Source organism: Prorops nasuta, unplaced genomic scaffold (genome assembly GCF_024137725.1).
Source record: "Prorops nasuta isolate Cenicafe-Biocafe unplaced genomic scaffold, Cenicafe_Pnas_1.2 PNAS00001, whole genome shotgun sequence".
NCBI lineage: Eukaryota > Metazoa > Arthropoda > Insecta > Hymenoptera > Bethylidae > Prorops > Prorops nasuta.
The window spans coordinates 16,340,354-16,358,863 of NW_027116798.1; the positions used below are offsets into that span (position 1 = coordinate 16,340,354).

Here is an 18,510-nt window from a genome sequence, read left to right on the forward strand (position 1 = left end):
TATGCTTTTAGTTTGCATATTGCCTACATTTTTATGCCAAACCTTTCAGGTTTATTTGGCATAAACTGTAGAACTGGAGCTCGCCCATGGTACTTGACCATTATCTCATCAATAGATAGAGCCGTAGGAGAAAAATCGAATTGCAGAATATTGTTTCTAAACATGTTGAGTATTTTTCTCACTTTTCAAACTTTGTCCTGTTGCTTTCATCTTGTGGTTTACTAAATTTTATATTCCGTTCAATTTTCAGAAAATTATCGCGGCTCATGGCTGATGCAATCGGGCTGCAGCGTAACAGCTTAAACGAAGACCAATAATCCCTTTGCGATTTAAGTGCATTGAATATTGTTGTAATGATTATTCCTAAAAAAATATTGAAATCATTAGCAGTTAGCTGATATTCAGTGGAATTTGTATTTTCCAGAATATATTTTTTTATACCACTAGAAAAAATAACTCAAATAACTGAACTGATAACAATGTTTTTAAGAATTTTTCTGTTTTATTAAGAAGTAGAAAATCATTTTTGGGTGTTTCATGATATTGCCTTTCTCCCATAACCTAATTGTAATCGCGATTTGGCGCTAATTTTGTCTGATTTTCCTCATAACTATTTCGTACTTGTCTATAGAAAATTTTTGAAATATTTTTGATGCCTTTTGAAGAAGTGTCTAATTCCGTGTCAAATTCTGAATCTGAATCAGAGGAACCAGAATGATTCAAACAAGGAATGAAAGTACCATTCAAAGTACCATCAAGTAACACAGTAGTCTTATGCGGCAAGTAATTTAAAAACAAATGTCGCGTGACACTACCTACTTTTACGCGAAGATTTGACCAATTTTTTTAGCGGTGGCTATATTTAGAAATTGATTAATTTATTTAAAATTCCAATGAAACTTTCATAATATAATTCGAACCTAAGCTTTCTTACGAAACCACAAACATTCAAATCGGTTCATGCAATGCAGAGATATTCAAATATGCATTTGCGCAAACAGCCAATTTGGCTTGGCCGGAATTTTTCCCGACCAAAAATGTTACGACCAACCAAAATGTTCAGACCAGAGAATTGTTCCGACCAACTCGAATCTCTCACTCGATCACGTTAGAAACGCCATCTCCTGTCCTTAACCCCCATTCATTCAATTACTACCTTCTTGGTAGGAAATTGTTCGAAAACGCATAAAAATAAATCTGGTAGCCATGATGTATGTAAGCCGGTTTTAAGGACTATTAAGGTAATAAAAGATTGGAGATAACTGGTTCTTTAATATCATTAATGATTGAATACATTTTTAAATGATTTAACTAGGTGGTAAGAACTCTTTTCCATATTTAACTTTTATTAAAAATTATATTATGGTAAAAGTGCAATTTTTTTCGGTTAAAATAAATGGCTAATAAGAATATTCCAAAAATAAAAGCTGCTCAGTTCGATATTGTTAAACACATGAGAAAAGATCCAATTACAAATGGATAAGCTTTGCTATTTCTTACATGAGAAAGAAATATTTGTTATAGGCTTTAACATACTATACAGAAATATCTGTTTTTTACATAAAAGGTGTTAAGTGGACTGTTAGAAGGTTTAAAATGGAGCATAGTAGTAGTACTAGACAGGACTTGGATGAAGTGTAGGTGAGGGGAGGTGAAGAGAGGTGAGGGGGTAATTCCAAATATGGTTCGATCCATATATGGTCATGTCCAAATATGGTAAGCGCCATGGTCATGTGCAAATATGGTTCGTGTCCGGTTTTGAGTTTCCCCCCACTGGCCCCGCCCACCGCCACCCCTTTTTTAACTCCCGTAGTGTTTTTCCCGCGCCCCGAAAGGGGTAGTATGAGGGTGTAAGAGGGATGCGCCTGGATGCACGCCGCCGACAAGGCCCCGGCCCCGTCGGCAAGGCAGTGAGTATCTTTATCAGCATGAAAAAAGTATTAATACTTTAAACTTGTTTGTGTCGAGAGAGAGAGAGACGAGGAGGTATTCGCTACCATAAACGCTCGTTAATAGCTCCTGCCAGTCTCATACAAATGTTTTTCGTAACCTTAAAAAACTTCTCTCTCTCCCAGTGATGGAGGAGGAGGAGAAAATTGAGGGTACATCAATTATTGTTAAATTGATTAAAAGAAATCTAATTTCAATACTTCAATTGTTCTCTATATGTATATAAAACAATTAATGTGTAAATAAATTCTCTACTATATATGTTAAAATATTTTCTTAATTAACATTTTGTAACAGTATGGTATATAAAAGGGAGTGAATCATATTTAAGAATATTACTATGATTCAAGTGTCTATCGTCAATGGTAACGAAGTTGGTTGATTGTTTGAGAAAACTTCATTTCTCTCTCTCTCTCTCTTTATAGAATATTTTTTTGTATTATCAATAACATAATATGTACACAATGGTTGATTGCTTAAAAATGTTGACTTCGTACGAGAGAGAGATTCGTGAAAAATATTACTGTTTAATGGAAAATACATCATCATCATCATCGATTGGAGATTACATAAATTTTATTAAAAAGTGTAATAAAGCGATAAGAAGTACACTGTTCAAAACTGAATCATGTACAGGTATAGTTTCTGCTTCCCTATACTATCTTGTAGCAAAAATGCTTCTCGCAAAATTGATTCATGCATGTCCTCCATCTCAACTCCTCTATACTATCTTATAGCAAAAATTTAAAGACAACAGCAGACGAAACGCGACATCGACAAATATGAAGATGACGTTTTGGACGTAGTAAAAGTATTATCCAAAAAGCATATTATTTATGTTGGAAACGTAGGGATGTTGAAAAATGTAATGGAAAATAATGCAAATATGGTGCATATATATAATATTATTTATCAAGTATAAAAAGGAAGATATCGGATGTAATTTTCAGCCTATAAAGAGGAAAAAGCATCAAATAAGTATCGGGAGCATTAAATCAAAAGAAAGATTAAAGAATATTTTGCTTTGTTAAATTAATCTTTCTTGTGACTTGCTGCTCCCGATACTTATCTGATGCTTTTTCCTCTTTATAGGCTGAAAATTGCATCCGATCTCTTCCCTTTTATACTTGATAAATAATATTATATATATGCACCATATTTGCATTATTTTCCATTCCATTTTCCGACATCCCTACGTTTCCAACATAAATAATATGCTTTTTGGATAATGCTTTTACTAAGTCCAAAACGTCATCTTCATATTTGTCGATGTCGCGTTTTGTCTGCTGTTGTCTTTAAATTTTTGCTATAAGATAGAATAGAGGAGTTGAGATGGACATGAATCAATTTTGCGAGAAGCATTTTTGCTACAAGATAGTATAGGGAAGCAGAAACTATACCTGTACATGATTCAGTTTTGAACAGTGTATAAAATCATATTTGAATATGAAAATTGGTGTGGGAAGAAAAATAAGTGCAGAAGCTAAATTTAATAGAATAATTGGTTTATTGAGAATTATTGAAAGAAAAAAAAAGAGTTGTTTAATGACAAAAAATGAGAAAATTGGTGGTGGTGGTGCTGAAAAGAAAATAAATAAAACGAATGAAAAAAGATATATATGGCAAGAAGTACAATCAAATTTTAAAAATAGACTGCAAACTGGTGTTGTAATAAATGTGTCACATATTGAACCAATTAATTTTATGTTGGATGCAAAAGATAGTGTTCTCCAGTTTATACAAATGCAATTTTTAAATTTAAATTTATCAGGGTGATGCTGATTTTTAGTGGATTATTTGTGTCAAAAAATAATGAGGAAGTAAAATATTTTAATACAAATTATGAGATATTATGCGAATCTGAAAATATTATAAATTGGTATGAAATGGAAATGTCTAACATAAAAACTTAATTAGAAGAATTTCAGGAAAGACATTCTGGTTGGGCTCTTTCGAAAATAATAAATATTGTTATTCAAATTATTAAATATCATCCAATGACAGCATCACCATATATCAATTTACCTCAATGGATTCAAAATAAACATGCTGTTATTAATATTAAAAATCGAGGCAAAGATTGTTTTGCGTGGGCTATAATGACAGGATTATTTCCAGCAAAAAAAATTGTAATTTATTATCATCTTATCCTCATTATAAAAATTATTTGAATTTTGAAGGTTTAGAATTTCCAATATCCATTAAAGATATTCCTAAATTTGAAAAATTAAATAAAATTCGAATAAATGTATTTGTAACCAAGAAGAAAAAAAATTTACATACACATCTTACGAAAGAAGAGCAAATTAAACATTTTAATTTGTTATATATTTCAAATGATTATAATTACCATTATTGTTTAATTAAAAATTTATCATATTTACTATCTAACCAATGTATTAGAGATAAACATAAAAATATTTCTGTAATCGTTGTATGCATTATTTTAGTAGTAATGATAAATTAATACAACATCGTGTTGATTGTAATCTGGTAAATGATTGTGTAGTAGTACTTCCTGCTAAAAATAATAATATTTTACAATTTAAAACGTATTATAAAAAATTGCAAGTACCGTTTGTTATATACGCAGATTTCGAATGTCCACTTGAAAAAATAGATTCATTATCTGTTCTTGCTAAAGCATTTCAACAATATAAACTATATAGCATTGGATATTATGCTTCGTGTAATTATAATACTAATTTATCACAATTTAAAATGCAACGTAGTATTGATTGTGTAAAATGGTTAACAACGAACTTAAAAAAATTGCTGTTGAAATATCAGAAATAAGTACACAAATAAACAAAATTTTGATTTATTATTTATATTGATATATATATATATATATATATTTAGATAATAAATAATATTAAACCAATGGAAATGTCAAAACAAGATATTCAGAAATTTTTAAAGGTAAGTTTTTGTCATATTTGTGAAAAACCATTTAATGTAAATGATATAAAGTTTCGAGATCATGATCATATCACAGGATTATTTAGAGGAGCTGCTCATAATTCATGTAATATAAACTATAAATTAAAACTAAATATTCCAGTCATATTTCATAATTTAAGTAATTATGATGCTCATTTTTTAATTCGCGATATTACAAATAGTTTTGATGGCAATGTAAAAGTAATACCGTTAAATATGGAAAAATATATGACTATAATTAAATTTATAAAAAATAGTAATATTAAATTTATATTTTTAAATTCATTTCGTTTTTTGAATTCTAGTCTGGAAAAATTAGCCAATTACGTAGATCAGAATAATTTTACGTGTTTAAAATCAGAATTTCAAGATAGTAGTTTCAATGCTTTTAATTTATTAACAAGTAAAGGTGTATTTCCATATGATTATGTTAAACATTTAAATGTTTTAAATGAATCAAAACTTCCATCTCGTGAATTATTTTACAATCATTTAAATGAATGTGAAATTTCAGAGAATGATTATACACATGCTCTTAAAGTATGGAATACTTTTAATATTCAAAATATTGGTGAATATTCTGATTTGTATCTAAAAACAGATGTTCTTTTGTTGGCAGATATTTTTGAGAATTTTAGAAAATCATGTATAAATAATTATAGACTTGATCCAGTTCATTATTTTAGTTTACCAAGTTATACATGGGATGTAATGTTATATTATACTGATATTAAGTTGGAATTAGTAACTGATATAGATATATTAATATTTATTGAACGAGGTATAAGAGGTGGTCTCAGTCAATGTTCTAATAGGTATGCCAAGGCAAACAATAAATTTTTATCTAATTATAATTCAAGTGAGTCATCTCGTTATTTAATGTATTTTGATGTAAACAATTTATATGATTGGGCAATGTCTCAGGCTTTACCTTTTGGACATTTTGAATGGGTTGAGAATTGTGAAAATTTCAATGTAAATGACTATGCTGATTATTCAGATATAGGATAAATCATAGAAGTTGATCTTTCTTATCCTGAAAAAATTCACGATTTACAAAGAGATTTACCCATGTGTCCGGAAAGTAAAAAACCACCAAAATCAAAAATTTCAAAGCTATTAGCAACATTAAACAATAAACATCGTTATGTAATGCATTATAGAAATTTGAAACAAGCTTTAAATCATGGTGTCGTTTTGGAAAAAATACATAGAATTTTAAAATTTAAACAATCATTTTGGTTGAAGAGTTATATTGATTTGAATACTAAATTACGAACTGAAAGTAATAGTGAGTTTGAGAAAAATTTATATAATTAATGAGTAATGCTGTTTTGGGTAAAACTATAGAAAATGTACGTAAGAGATGTAATGTTTATATAAAAAATAATTGGGGAGGTAGATACGGTGTAAGATCATTAGTATCAAAATCAAATTTTTATCGAATTCCAATTTTTGACGAAGATTTAGTTGCAATACAAATGAAAAAATTAAATATTATTATTGATAAACCAATATTTATTGGAATGTTCGTTTTAGATTTATCTAAAGTATGTTTATATAGCTTTCACTATGATGTAATTCTACCAAAATTCAAATTAGACGTAAAACTTTTGTATACTGATACCGATAGTTTAATTTATGAGTTTAAATGTGAAAATATTTACGATTTCATTCGAGAAAAAATAGATTATTTTGATACAAGTGATTATCCTATTAATAATAAATATAATATACCTTTGGTTAATAAAAAAGTAATTGGTTTAATGAAGGATGAATGTAACGGTAATTTAATGTCAGAATTTGTTGGACTTCGATCAAAAATGTATGCATATCGAATCAACGGTGTGAATAAGGATAAAAAATGTATTAAAGGTATTAAAAGCTATGTTGTAAAAAATATAGAATTTGATGATTATATAGATTCTTTAAAAAATTTCAATACATTAATGTGTAAGCAAAATATAATAAGATAAAATTTACATAATGTCTTTACAATTTGTGAGGAGAAAATAGCGCTAAGTCCATACGATGATAAAAGATATTTAATAGCAAATTTAACTGATACATTACCATGGGATCATAAAAATGTAATACAAGTAAATTATGAGAATTAATAAAACTTTTGATTTAAAAAAATATTTTTATTACAATAATAATTATAATACGTTATTTTTATTAATCCACGAATTATGGTTTCAATTTAATCCTAACCATTTTACAAAAACTTTATTTCCTTTTTTCCGTAATACTTTTTCTACTAATTATACATCAGGATTTGCAACACTATGTAGTTCATACTCGTAAAATCCACCTGCTATTGATTGACCAGTAGAATCTTTTAATAAATATGTTATTGGATTTGTTCTTGGAACTTTTTCTATTCTAAATTCTTCTGTTGTCCAATTAAGTGTATAACATTTATTAAATAAATGTTTATATTTACTTATACGAACAGCATCGCCAACTTTATACTTTGCCTGTGCAGCTATTTTTATGAAATTATACACATTTTTTAATGAATCTTTTTCTCGTTCAATTTTTACACTTTGTGGAGACATACCAATAGTTCTATGCTTACGATTGTTGTAATCTTTAACCAGATTTGACAGTATGTTCAGCCATTGATAATTTCCATTAAGCGTAAACATTTTTCACATACTGCTCTTTAATGTTCTATTGAAACGTTCAACTACTGATGCTTTAAGTATACTATACGTTGAATAATGATTAATTCCATGATGTTTCATTAGTTGCTGAAAATTTGTATTGTAAAATTCTGTTCCATCGTCAGTTTGCAAATTTTTTGTTTTTCTCTCTTCTAAAACTTTGGAAAATGCATGAGCAACATTTTTTCCACTTTTAGATTTAATTGGTATAGCCCAAGCATATTTTGAAAACACATCGATAATTGTCAATATATATTGATGATTTTTATTAATTTTTGAATACAATCGCATATCTACTAAATCAGCTTGCCACAAATCGTCATATCCATGAACAATAACTCGTCTTCTAATAAAATTTTTTCGTGCTGGAGTATGTAATTCATCAACAAGTTGTTTTTTTTCTTTACTCATTTCTGTTTTCCCTTATCCAACAGTTCGTGTAATTTTTTCAATAATTCTTCAAAATTACCAGGTTCATTCTCTGGAATAACTGAAGGTACTGTAGGAATTGGTAGGAAGTTAGGTTTTTTTGGTCTTTCATTCGTTTAATTTTCTCGGCTAATGTATTTATCATACTTACACCAAAGTCAATTTGTTTCTTAATTTCACCTTTGATATCATCATTTATAGTTTTAACGTCAGTTTTTAATTTATTAATATCTTTCAAACTTTTATTTGTATCCTTATTAAAAGTATCATGTAATAAATCTATTTTTTTTATTTCATTATTAACATAATCGTTTATAGTTTTCATTTTATTTTCTAAATTTTTAAATTTATTTTTTTTCTGTTCAAAATATTTGTTAAATTCATTAATTTGATTGCTTAAATCCACTTTTTTAATTTCATCCTTAACATTCTGACTCAAATATTTAACATTATTCTCTAATTTTTCAATTTCACTCTTCTTTCTGTCAAAGTCCTCCTCGAATTTTTTCATTCTATCATTCAAATTCAACTTCTTAATTTCAGTCTTCACACTCTCGCTCAACGATTTCACACTACTTTCCAACTTCTCAATATCGTTTTTCTTCCTACCAATATCTTCCTCGAATTTTTTCCTCTTATCATCCCAATTCATATTTTTAATATCACCTTGAAGCTTTTCGCTCAATGACTTTACTGTGTTATTTTCCAATTTTACAATTTCATTTTTCCTCCCGTTAAAGTTTTCTTCGAATTTCTTCCTTTTATCGTCCAAACTCAAATTTTTAATTTCACTCTTCACATTCTCACTTAACACTTTTACATTACTCTCCAACTTTTCAATTATGCTTCTCTTTTTACCAAAGTCCTCCTCGAACCTCTTTATTGTATCATGCAAATTCAATTTTTTAATTTCACTCTTGACACTGTCACGCAAAGATTTCACACCAATCTCCAATTTTTCAATTTCGCTCTTCCTATTGTCAAAATCTTCCTCGAATCTTTTTCCTCTATTCTCTAAATTTAGGTTTTTGATTTCACCTTGAAGCTTCTCGCTCAACGATTTTACACTACTCTCCAATTTTTCAATTTCACTCTTTTTCCTATTAAAATCCTCCTCAAACTTGTTCACTCTATCATCCAAATTTAATTTCTTAATTTCACTATTGATATTATCGCTTAAGGTAGTAGTCTCATAAATCGACCGGTTTTGCAGGGTATTTTTTGGAAATTTTGTTAACTACTTAAATGAAATGCAAAAAATCTGAAATTTTTATAGGTTATTAATACTATATTAAATTATTCAAAAATATTTTTTTTTCATTTTTACGATATTTTATTTAAATTATATAGGTTCAAAGTAGGTGAAAAAAAAATATATATGCTGCTGGCCCGTGAGGTATCTCTAATTTGGGTAATCGAAAATAAAAAAATCCAACGGATTATTGTTCAGTAGGATTGTCATTCTGGCAGGTACTAGAAAAAAATAATTTGGTTGAAAAATAACAAAATGGCGGACTTCGAAAAAAAAAGTACAATTTTTTTAGTGTAAATTGGGCTGTAACTTGAAAAATAATGGATGAAAAAATATGATTCTAGTACCTGCCAGAATTACAGATGTGTAGAACAACCTGTAAAAATTTTAGCCCGATCGGTTCAACCGAAAATCTGTTATGCCTCGGGCCGACCGAGAAAACGTGGTTTCGAGAAAAACGCGTTTAAAGTTTGGCTAACAGAACTTTCATACTCACGCTAATCGTCGATGCCCGGTGTGTATAGCAAGCCTTCAGTCTCTTCGTATACGTCATTTTCTAATACTTTTTCTGCCCTCCGAGACATTCTGCCTATTTTGGAAGAGTGTGCTGCATCTTTTTCTGCTTTGGATATGCGGTGAGTGTTGTAGCGCCTGGCGTACATTATAGCATTTAAGCCAATAGTGATACCCATCGTCTCCATAATTTTCATCAGAGGTAAAGACCCTTCATTGAAGATGCATGCAGCTAACCATGCAGCAATTTCAAGGGTTTTTTTACCAACAAAAACATGTTTTGGTGCCAAATTCCAAACGCAGTGGTTGAAAGCCTCGTTGTTGTTTTGCGTATTTCGTCCCAAGCATCTATTGAGAAGATCATTGGACGAAAGGTCTTCATAAATAGGCTTTAATAAATTTGCAGTATCTTCATGAAAAGCAGGTGGATGAACAAAAATGTCTTCATTATTCTTGGCTTTGTGTTTCTGATAACTACACCACGAATCAGGACCCTCGGGACAGTAAAAATGCTGTGGCTTTTCATCAATAGATGTCAGATGATAAAAAGTTGCCCAAACAGCCTTTTTCATTTCTTCAACTGAGTTTTCGTTTCTGATAATTGCTAACCCATAATAAGTACTCAGTTTTATCAATAAATTGTTAGTGAGTGAGAGATACTTTTTTTTAGAAGCTTCACTACTTCCTGCATCCGTTTTTGATTTGCATTTTTTTTTCTGTTTCTTGTCTGTTTCTCCTCCTGATTTCCTTGCTCCTTTAGCTTCTTTTTCTTCAGTAGTTTCTGTTTTTTTTTTACCCTCTCTAGCTGCACAAGTGTTTTCTTCGCTTCTTTGACACGCCTGTACATACGTTTTTTTACATGTAAAACGCACTCACTTTTTTCCACCAACGGTTCGCCGTTATAAACATCAGCTTGCAATAAGTTTTTAAAAGTCTTTGAGTCGCCGTCACCAATATACTTTTTGTATTTTACATTGTATTCTTCGATTGATCGGCTAAACATTTCTATTACTCCGTCAACCTCCATTTTTCCAGAGCTTCCTTCGTGGTTTGACGAACATTCGTTCCTATGATTATCGTACCACTCCAAATACTCGTCCGTTTCTTCTCTCCCAGACTCTCCCTGCCCACTTTTCACATGCTTTGCAGACCTTCGATTTTACAACCACATCTATAATTTTATTGGTATATTTCCCAATCAGAGTAGCAAATCCTAGAAGTGATGTGTAACCACGCTTTGCCCATGATCCATCGCCAGAAACAGTTATTTCGTCTTCGATGTAACCCTTTTTAACGTTTTCTTTTTTTTCTTCTTCTACGGCTTTGTGAAAAACAGATTTTGCTACGACTTCCACGGCAATATGCATTTGTTGAAGGATACTGTAGTAATTGTTTTTACTCAATCCAGTTCCTAAATCCATCATTGCACAAAAAAGATTTATGCCTGATAAGCCAATGCCAAGTACTCTCATAGCAAAAGTAAAACGCCTGTTTACTTCAAATGCGTTTTTCACTTTGGGACAAGAGTCAATTGTAAACATTCTATCACATTTACATTTGATGCACAAAGTAAATCTTAATGCAATATGTGATTTTTGTAAAAACTGTATGTCACTGTTACACACTTTGCATTTTAAGACGCTTTGTAAAGCTGTAAACACCAAATTAAAACACAGAAGAACGTACGAAAAAGTTTTATCGACTAACGGTTCAAAATCATCTTGATTTGTTATTTTTTTAGCAGAAGTGCTGACGAACTCCTTACTACTTTCAGAAGTATATCTGTTACCACAAAATACTTTTTTTCTAGAATTTTGTCCAGGACTTCTACTATTTCGTTTCTTTCCTTTCCTATCCATTTCTACGTTTCACGGATATTTACGGACGAACTAACGAACGTACACTGGCAAAACGATTTGAATTTTGAAGGTATTATGCTCCAAGATACCTGTATACTAACACAGGTTTATTATTTTGTATTCCGAAAGGTACAAGAAGTCCCAAACAGATATGAAGGTGATGGGTCATAGCCGAGGGGACCGACTGTTAACAGCTGTCGCGCAGCTAACAGCGCGCAAGCTATGCAGCGCTGTTTAAAATGTCCTATAACTTTATTAATATTTTGAATTTTGGTTTAAAATTTATACACCATATTTCAATGATATCATACTTTCGAAATATGCAACAAAAAAAAATTCGAATTTTTTGACCCGAAAAATGAGACTACTACCTTAACATTTTCACATTAATTTCCAACTTTTCAATTTCACTCTTCTTCCTGTCAAAATTTTCCTCAAATTGTTTTGCTTTATGTTTCAAATCAAGTTCTTCTATTTCATTTTTTACTTTATCATTCTATAATTGTACATTAGTAGTTATTTTATTAAAATCATCTTTTTTTTTGCTAATTTTCATTGAAATCTTTTATTTTAGTATCCAAATCAATTTTTTGAATATTATTTGAAATTTCCTTCTGTAAAAATACTTTATCAATTTTTGTTGGATCATTATTTTCTTTTTTTTTAACTTCTGTATCAACATATGATTTTATCACTGCATCTGTATGGTTTAATGGTTCACCTAATTTTATAATTCGTCTTTTATGTGCATCATATTCACCTCCATTAATGTTTAAAGATTCATTTTGATTTACTGTTCCTACAATAGGATTATCTATTCTAGGTCTTTTTCTTGACACTGAACGATAACGGTATCGTTCATTTAGAGATTTATCAAACACATCGATGGTCATCGTGATACTGATTGAAAATTATTATAATTTATTATAAATCCAGCCTCTTTAAGCTCCTCAATAATAGATATTATTTCATTTTGATGTGAATTGTTTCCTGCAGTTTGTGATGCAAAGCGTAATCGTAGTCGATCAACAAGTTCATTAGGATCATCGCAATGAACATAATCAATGTTATTGTTTCTATTGAGCAACATACTGGGAAAAGTAACCCATAAATCTTGACCTTTTATTTTAGAAAAGAGTGGTTTTATAATAAACATATATTTATCTCCTTTACTACTTTTAATGTGTTCACCGGGTATATGACCTCGTCTATGTACACTTGTATACTGTAATATCTTTATATTGTTTTAAATCTTCATCGTTATAGAGTGCCTCATTAGGTTTTTTTATTAACAAAAGTTCAAATAATCGTTTAGTACCTTGATACCTTTTTTCACCTACTGTTGTAACATCATTGGAATCAATATGAAAGATTTTATTTCCCAAATATAATTTATTATCAAGAGGATTGGTGTATATACCAAACACATCATCAATTGTTTCATTTCTTCCTCCAGGCAGTTCTCTTGCATAAGCTGATTGTATTGTAGCATATTGTTTTGAAACAGGTAATTCATCCATTGATATATATTCCATGGGCAATGATGTTTCTTCTTCTTCAATCGTTTGATTGTTAAAACTTTCATTTAAATTAATTATATTATCATTTGTATGAGATGTATCATGTAAATTTCGATTTAATTCAATTGCGTTATTTGCTGAAGTATGACGATTTGTATTTATTTCTTCTGAATTAAAATTAACTTCACGTATTTTTTCAACGGAACTTCCTTTATTGGAGTAGATGACTCTGGATGAATTCTCTTCAACGGACCTTCTTTTATTGGAGTAGATGTTTCCGAATGGATTCTCTTTAATAAACGTATTTTTTTCTCGGTTCTATTTTCATTAATATTTTATCAGCATCTGTTGTATTAACTATTTTCTGTAGTGGTTGAATAATAGGTTCTAAACTTTTAATAACTTTCATCCTATCTTCTTGTTGACCCATCTTCAGTGCTCGATGTTTTTTTCGTATTGATTTACTAGCATTAACAATTGCTTTATTCACTTTCTCTACCTGTTTTAAACTTCTCATATTTTCACTACCACTTTTGTTAGTTTGTTTTTCCATGATGTGTTGTCTTTGCCACATACAATATAACTAACTTTAATTAACCACATCATGTATGTTTTAATATTTTTGTCATGTGACACTCTCTATTCTCTCTCCATTATTATTTGATAATTATAAATTTATCAAAACCTTTACGATATCTTCCACTATTGAATTGACTATCCTTGTCAATTACCAAAAATCCACATTTTGGTTTCCAACATATTGAGCATAAATCACAAAAATTTTCAAACGACATATCATTATTTACATGTTCATTATAAATATGACGTCAATTTGTATTATTCTGATTGAATATTAGTATAAAATTTGCATTGTCACGAATTAAATACTTAGGAATTTTAGCATAAGTCTGACAAAGATAAAAACAATCAGTTTGTGAATGTCTACCCATCGAAAAATATTCCCGATATATTGATTGGTTATCACAGGCTACATCGTCAAAGATAAAAATAGAATTTTGCATACTATCATTAACAGGAAAAACATCTATATTGTTGGTAAAAGTATAATAATTAATTATATCCTCTAGATTATTAAAAACATTTTGTATGAAACAATATTTTGGTTGATTTAATGATTTAGAATAAACATACACATGCTCAAAGCGTAATCCGTGAGGACTGAGAAGAAGTGCAAGAACTGCATAAGCTTTACCACAATTTGATGGACCACGTACTAATGCTCTGATAGTATTTGGTAATAATATTCCATGTCTTCGATGTTCTTCTGCGCTTGTTGAATATTTAATATCTAAATTATAAACTGGTATTCGTAGATTTTGTTTTATAAAATTCATTTTTACTTTATACTATAATTCAAGGTTAGTTGAGGGGTATATATAGAAAATGCACTCAAGAGAGTGAGTCAGTCAGTTTAAATCATGATCATAATAGTGATTGATTCTCGTATTGGTGATTTGACAGAAGAGGAATTAAAGTATGTACCAAAGGTGATTCTTACAAAATATTATTCACATGAAATAAAATATTTGTGGAATCGAATACCTGACCATATAAAATATGACAATGAAATTATAGAATGTCGTTCGTGTACAAAACATTATAATCAACCGTGGTCACGAAGTCATATTGATGGTCCTACACCAGCTGTAAAAGATTGTCGTGAATGTTAAATTTTAAAACAAAAGGAAAAAGAGGTAGAGGACTAGTTAACAGTGTTATTAATGCTCTTCCATTTGAATTACATATACCTGGGTATCAATTTTGTGGACCAGGTACACATTTAAACAAAAGATTGACAAGAGGAGACAGTGGTGTTAATCAACTTGATGCTGGTTGTCAAGAGCATGACATTGCATATTCAAAAAACAGTGATCTGAAAGAGCGACACGAATCTGATCGAATTCTTGCTGAAAGTGCAAAAAAACGTATAACTGCTAAAGACGCTAAATTTTCAGAACGTGCAGCTGCTTTAGCTGTCTATGGAGCAATGAAAACAAAAAGAAAATTTGGTATGGGTGCTGTAAAAAGGAAGAGAAAGAAGAGAATTATTCCAAGTGCAAAACGAGGAGGATTTTTACCATTTTTAGCACCTATTTTAGCAAGTCTTTCAGCTGTTGGATAATTAGCTGGTGGTGCTGCTAGTATTAGTAAAGCAGTGAATGATGCTAATGCAGCATGAAAACGATTGGAAGAATTAAAGCGTCATAATAAATCAATTGAAGGACAAGGCCTTTATTTGGCTCCTTATAAGAGAGGTCGTGGATTAAGAATACAAATAAAAAAACAGAGAAAGAAGAAAAAAAAATAAATGAAGTAACAACCAATATATATCTGGAGAAAATGTTAAAAAATTTAACAGGATTTCGAGGTGTTTATATGCGTACAAATCTACCTAAAAAAAAATCATTAGAAAGAATGTGCAATTGTAAATTTGGATAATAAAGAAGGATCTGGTACTCATTGGGTTGCATATATAAAAAATGGAGATAATATTAAATATTTTGATTCGTTTGGAAATTTAAAACCACCGAAAGAATTAATAGATTATTTTGGTGAAAATACAAAAATTGTATATAATTATAAACAATATCAACATTATTCTGAAAAAATTGTGGTCATCTTTGTATTAAGTTTCTTCATGAAAATATATAGAACTATCATAACATATTCTTCAGTCTCTTTAAAATGTCCATAACGTTAACATTAAACGATACAAACTCAAAACTTGAAACTTATTATTTTCCATCTACTGAATTGGAAAATGATGAAGATTATGAACTTGGTTTAATTAGTTTTGAAGCTTTTAATTCTATACCAAATATTGACGCAACTAACGATAAATTTTATTTCGATAATTTGAATATACAGGGTCTTTCCCTAACAGTGGAGCATAGGAGATTCGTGTTAGTTGACTATAGCAATCGGAATGATGGAATTTGAGAGCGCTGATTGGTCAATATTGCGTAGTACCAACATATAATAGGCCGTTACCAATAGTTGGATACGAAAAATGAGATTCATCCGCCATTTTGGTGTGGAGAAATGTTTACATGCTGATCGTAGCAGAAAGAGGTGTAAAATGGAAAAATGTCAAGTGTTGTCGTTACTAAAATAAAAATTGAATACTTTGAATGAAAATGAAGAATATTCGTACTTTTCATTCATTATTTTCAATTTTTACTTCAGTAACCTTACCATTTGACATTTCTCCATTTTACACCTCTTTCTGCTAGGATTAGCATGTAAACATTTCTCCACACCAATATGGCGGATGAATCTCATTTTTTGTATCCAACTATTGGTAACGGATTATTATCTGTTGGTACTACGTAATAATGACCAATCAGCGCTCTCAGATTCGATCATTCCGAGTGCTATAGTCAACTAACACGAATCTCCTATGCTCCGCTGTTAGGAAAAGACCCTGTAGATATTCCTCATGGTTCTTACGAAATAGAAGCATTGAATGATTTTTTACGTGAATCACTGTCAGCAAATGAGGTAAATCCAGACAATATTGAGAATTATCCAATTACAATACGTGGTAATAATACAACTTTAAAAAGTGAAATCTTCTGCATTTATGATATACATTTTGAAAAATCCAACAGTATCGGATCTTCACTTGGATTTACTAAACGAACTATTTTGGCAAACAAATGGCATAAATCAGACTTTCCTACTAACGTTAATAAAGTGAATATTTTGCGAATAAGCTGTAGTATTACAACAGGAGCCTATAGCGACGGATCATTAGTGCACACAATTCATGAATTTGCACCAATTGTACCACCTGGGTATAAAATTGTTGAGGTACCACCAAATTTAATATATCTCCCGGTAACTCAAAAAATTATAAATCATTTAATTATACGTATTTTGGATCAAAATGATAATTTAGTTAATTTTCTTGGTGAAGAAATTACTGTTCGATTACATATTAAAAACAAGCATAAGTAAAATGCTTATATATAATCAAAAACAACATCCAAGTAGAAATTGACTCAGGGATCTAGCCAGGCCCTACTTAAGAAAACTTATAATTTATCAAGTGCCTAGCTAGTAAAACTTGAGTGGGCCTTCCTAAGCTTGTAACGCTTTTTTCTACCAGTTTCTGACCAGTGATCCTAGACGGGCACTATCTAGATAATTAACTAATAACTGGAAAGTTTCTTTTAGGGCTAAATCTAGTTTATCCGGTGTAGATAATCAAGCATATATACAGGATGCACCAGATAAAATGATCCAGACCACAGACATAAAATTCTGTTTAAATTCGTAACAATAACAAATATCAATTTTTTGCATAAGATCTCACAGACGCGTCTTCCGATTTGCATTTAAAAGGTCTTATACAACAAATTGGTATTTTATCTAGTTACAATGATAAATAGAATTTTATGTCCATGGTTTGGATCATTTTTTCCAACGAACCCTGTATATAAAAATTAATTTAGTATTATAAATATTTCTTTAAATGGTTATAAAACTATATAGCTATGTATAATTATTTTTAGTCATCTGAATGATTACTTATTTATTATAAAATAATTTTGAATGTGACAAGTATTAACATAAACGAAAGCTGTTTTTTAAATGAAATTTCAGTAATAAGAATATTTATTTAATAAAAATTAACGCTTATTTTATTAATTATTATACTTGACAATACTTATTTGAATCATTATAAGTAATTAATATATATGAAAATATTTATATACGTAGTCACAGTTTAATAATCAAACAGCAGTTTTACGTTTTTGTCGATATCCCTCCCAATCTTTAGCGTTACTTAGAACAGTTCCTAAGGACGAGTAAAACCTTTTGTCGTTGTACTTATCCCCCATGATATATTGAAATGCATCTGAAAAAATATACATTAAATAAATTTGAAACATTATAATAGAAAGATATGCATTAAATTCAACTTACCTGATAAACATTTAGAGTAAAGAAAATCCTTCATAATATATTTATTTTCTATTTTCTTTGTTGCTGTGAATTGTACAGCTATCTCCCTTGATAAGTGCTTTTTTAAAATGAATGCAATATTTTTTGTAAAAGTTGCCTCCTTCTCAATAAAAATATGCAATGATTTTATCTGTAATATTTACAAATAAACTATTACTATATAATGATGTTGCAATTTTACTAATGTTTTTTAGCAATGTAGTTATTTATTAATTCCAATACTTACAAAATCCTGCTGAATGTTGTCATCCTCTTTTAATTTCTCATTCAAATTAAAGAATTCTTCAATTGAAGTGAATGGAAACGTGAACTTATATTTTCTTTCAAAAGGCTCAAAATTACTTGTATTGCACATATTTTGAACTTTTATTAGTGAGCTCAAC

At 29.7% G+C, this 18,510-nt stretch overlaps 2 protein-coding genes across 2 annotated transcripts in view; one reads left to right on the forward strand and one right to left on the reverse strand.

The window, feature by feature from the left end:
- The window catches only part of LOC136774074 (uncharacterized protein KIAA0930 homolog), a 449,327-nt gene that overhangs the window by 144,759 nt on the left and 286,058 nt on the right, over positions 1-18,510 (forward strand). The window lies entirely within an intron of this gene.
- On the reverse strand, positions 9,741-11,615 carry LOC136774357 (uncharacterized). The gene is given in 3 exon segments (XM_066728595.1): positions 9,741-10,540; positions 10,543-10,870; positions 10,872-11,615. Coding segments are annotated over 3 exon segments (1,872 nt in total).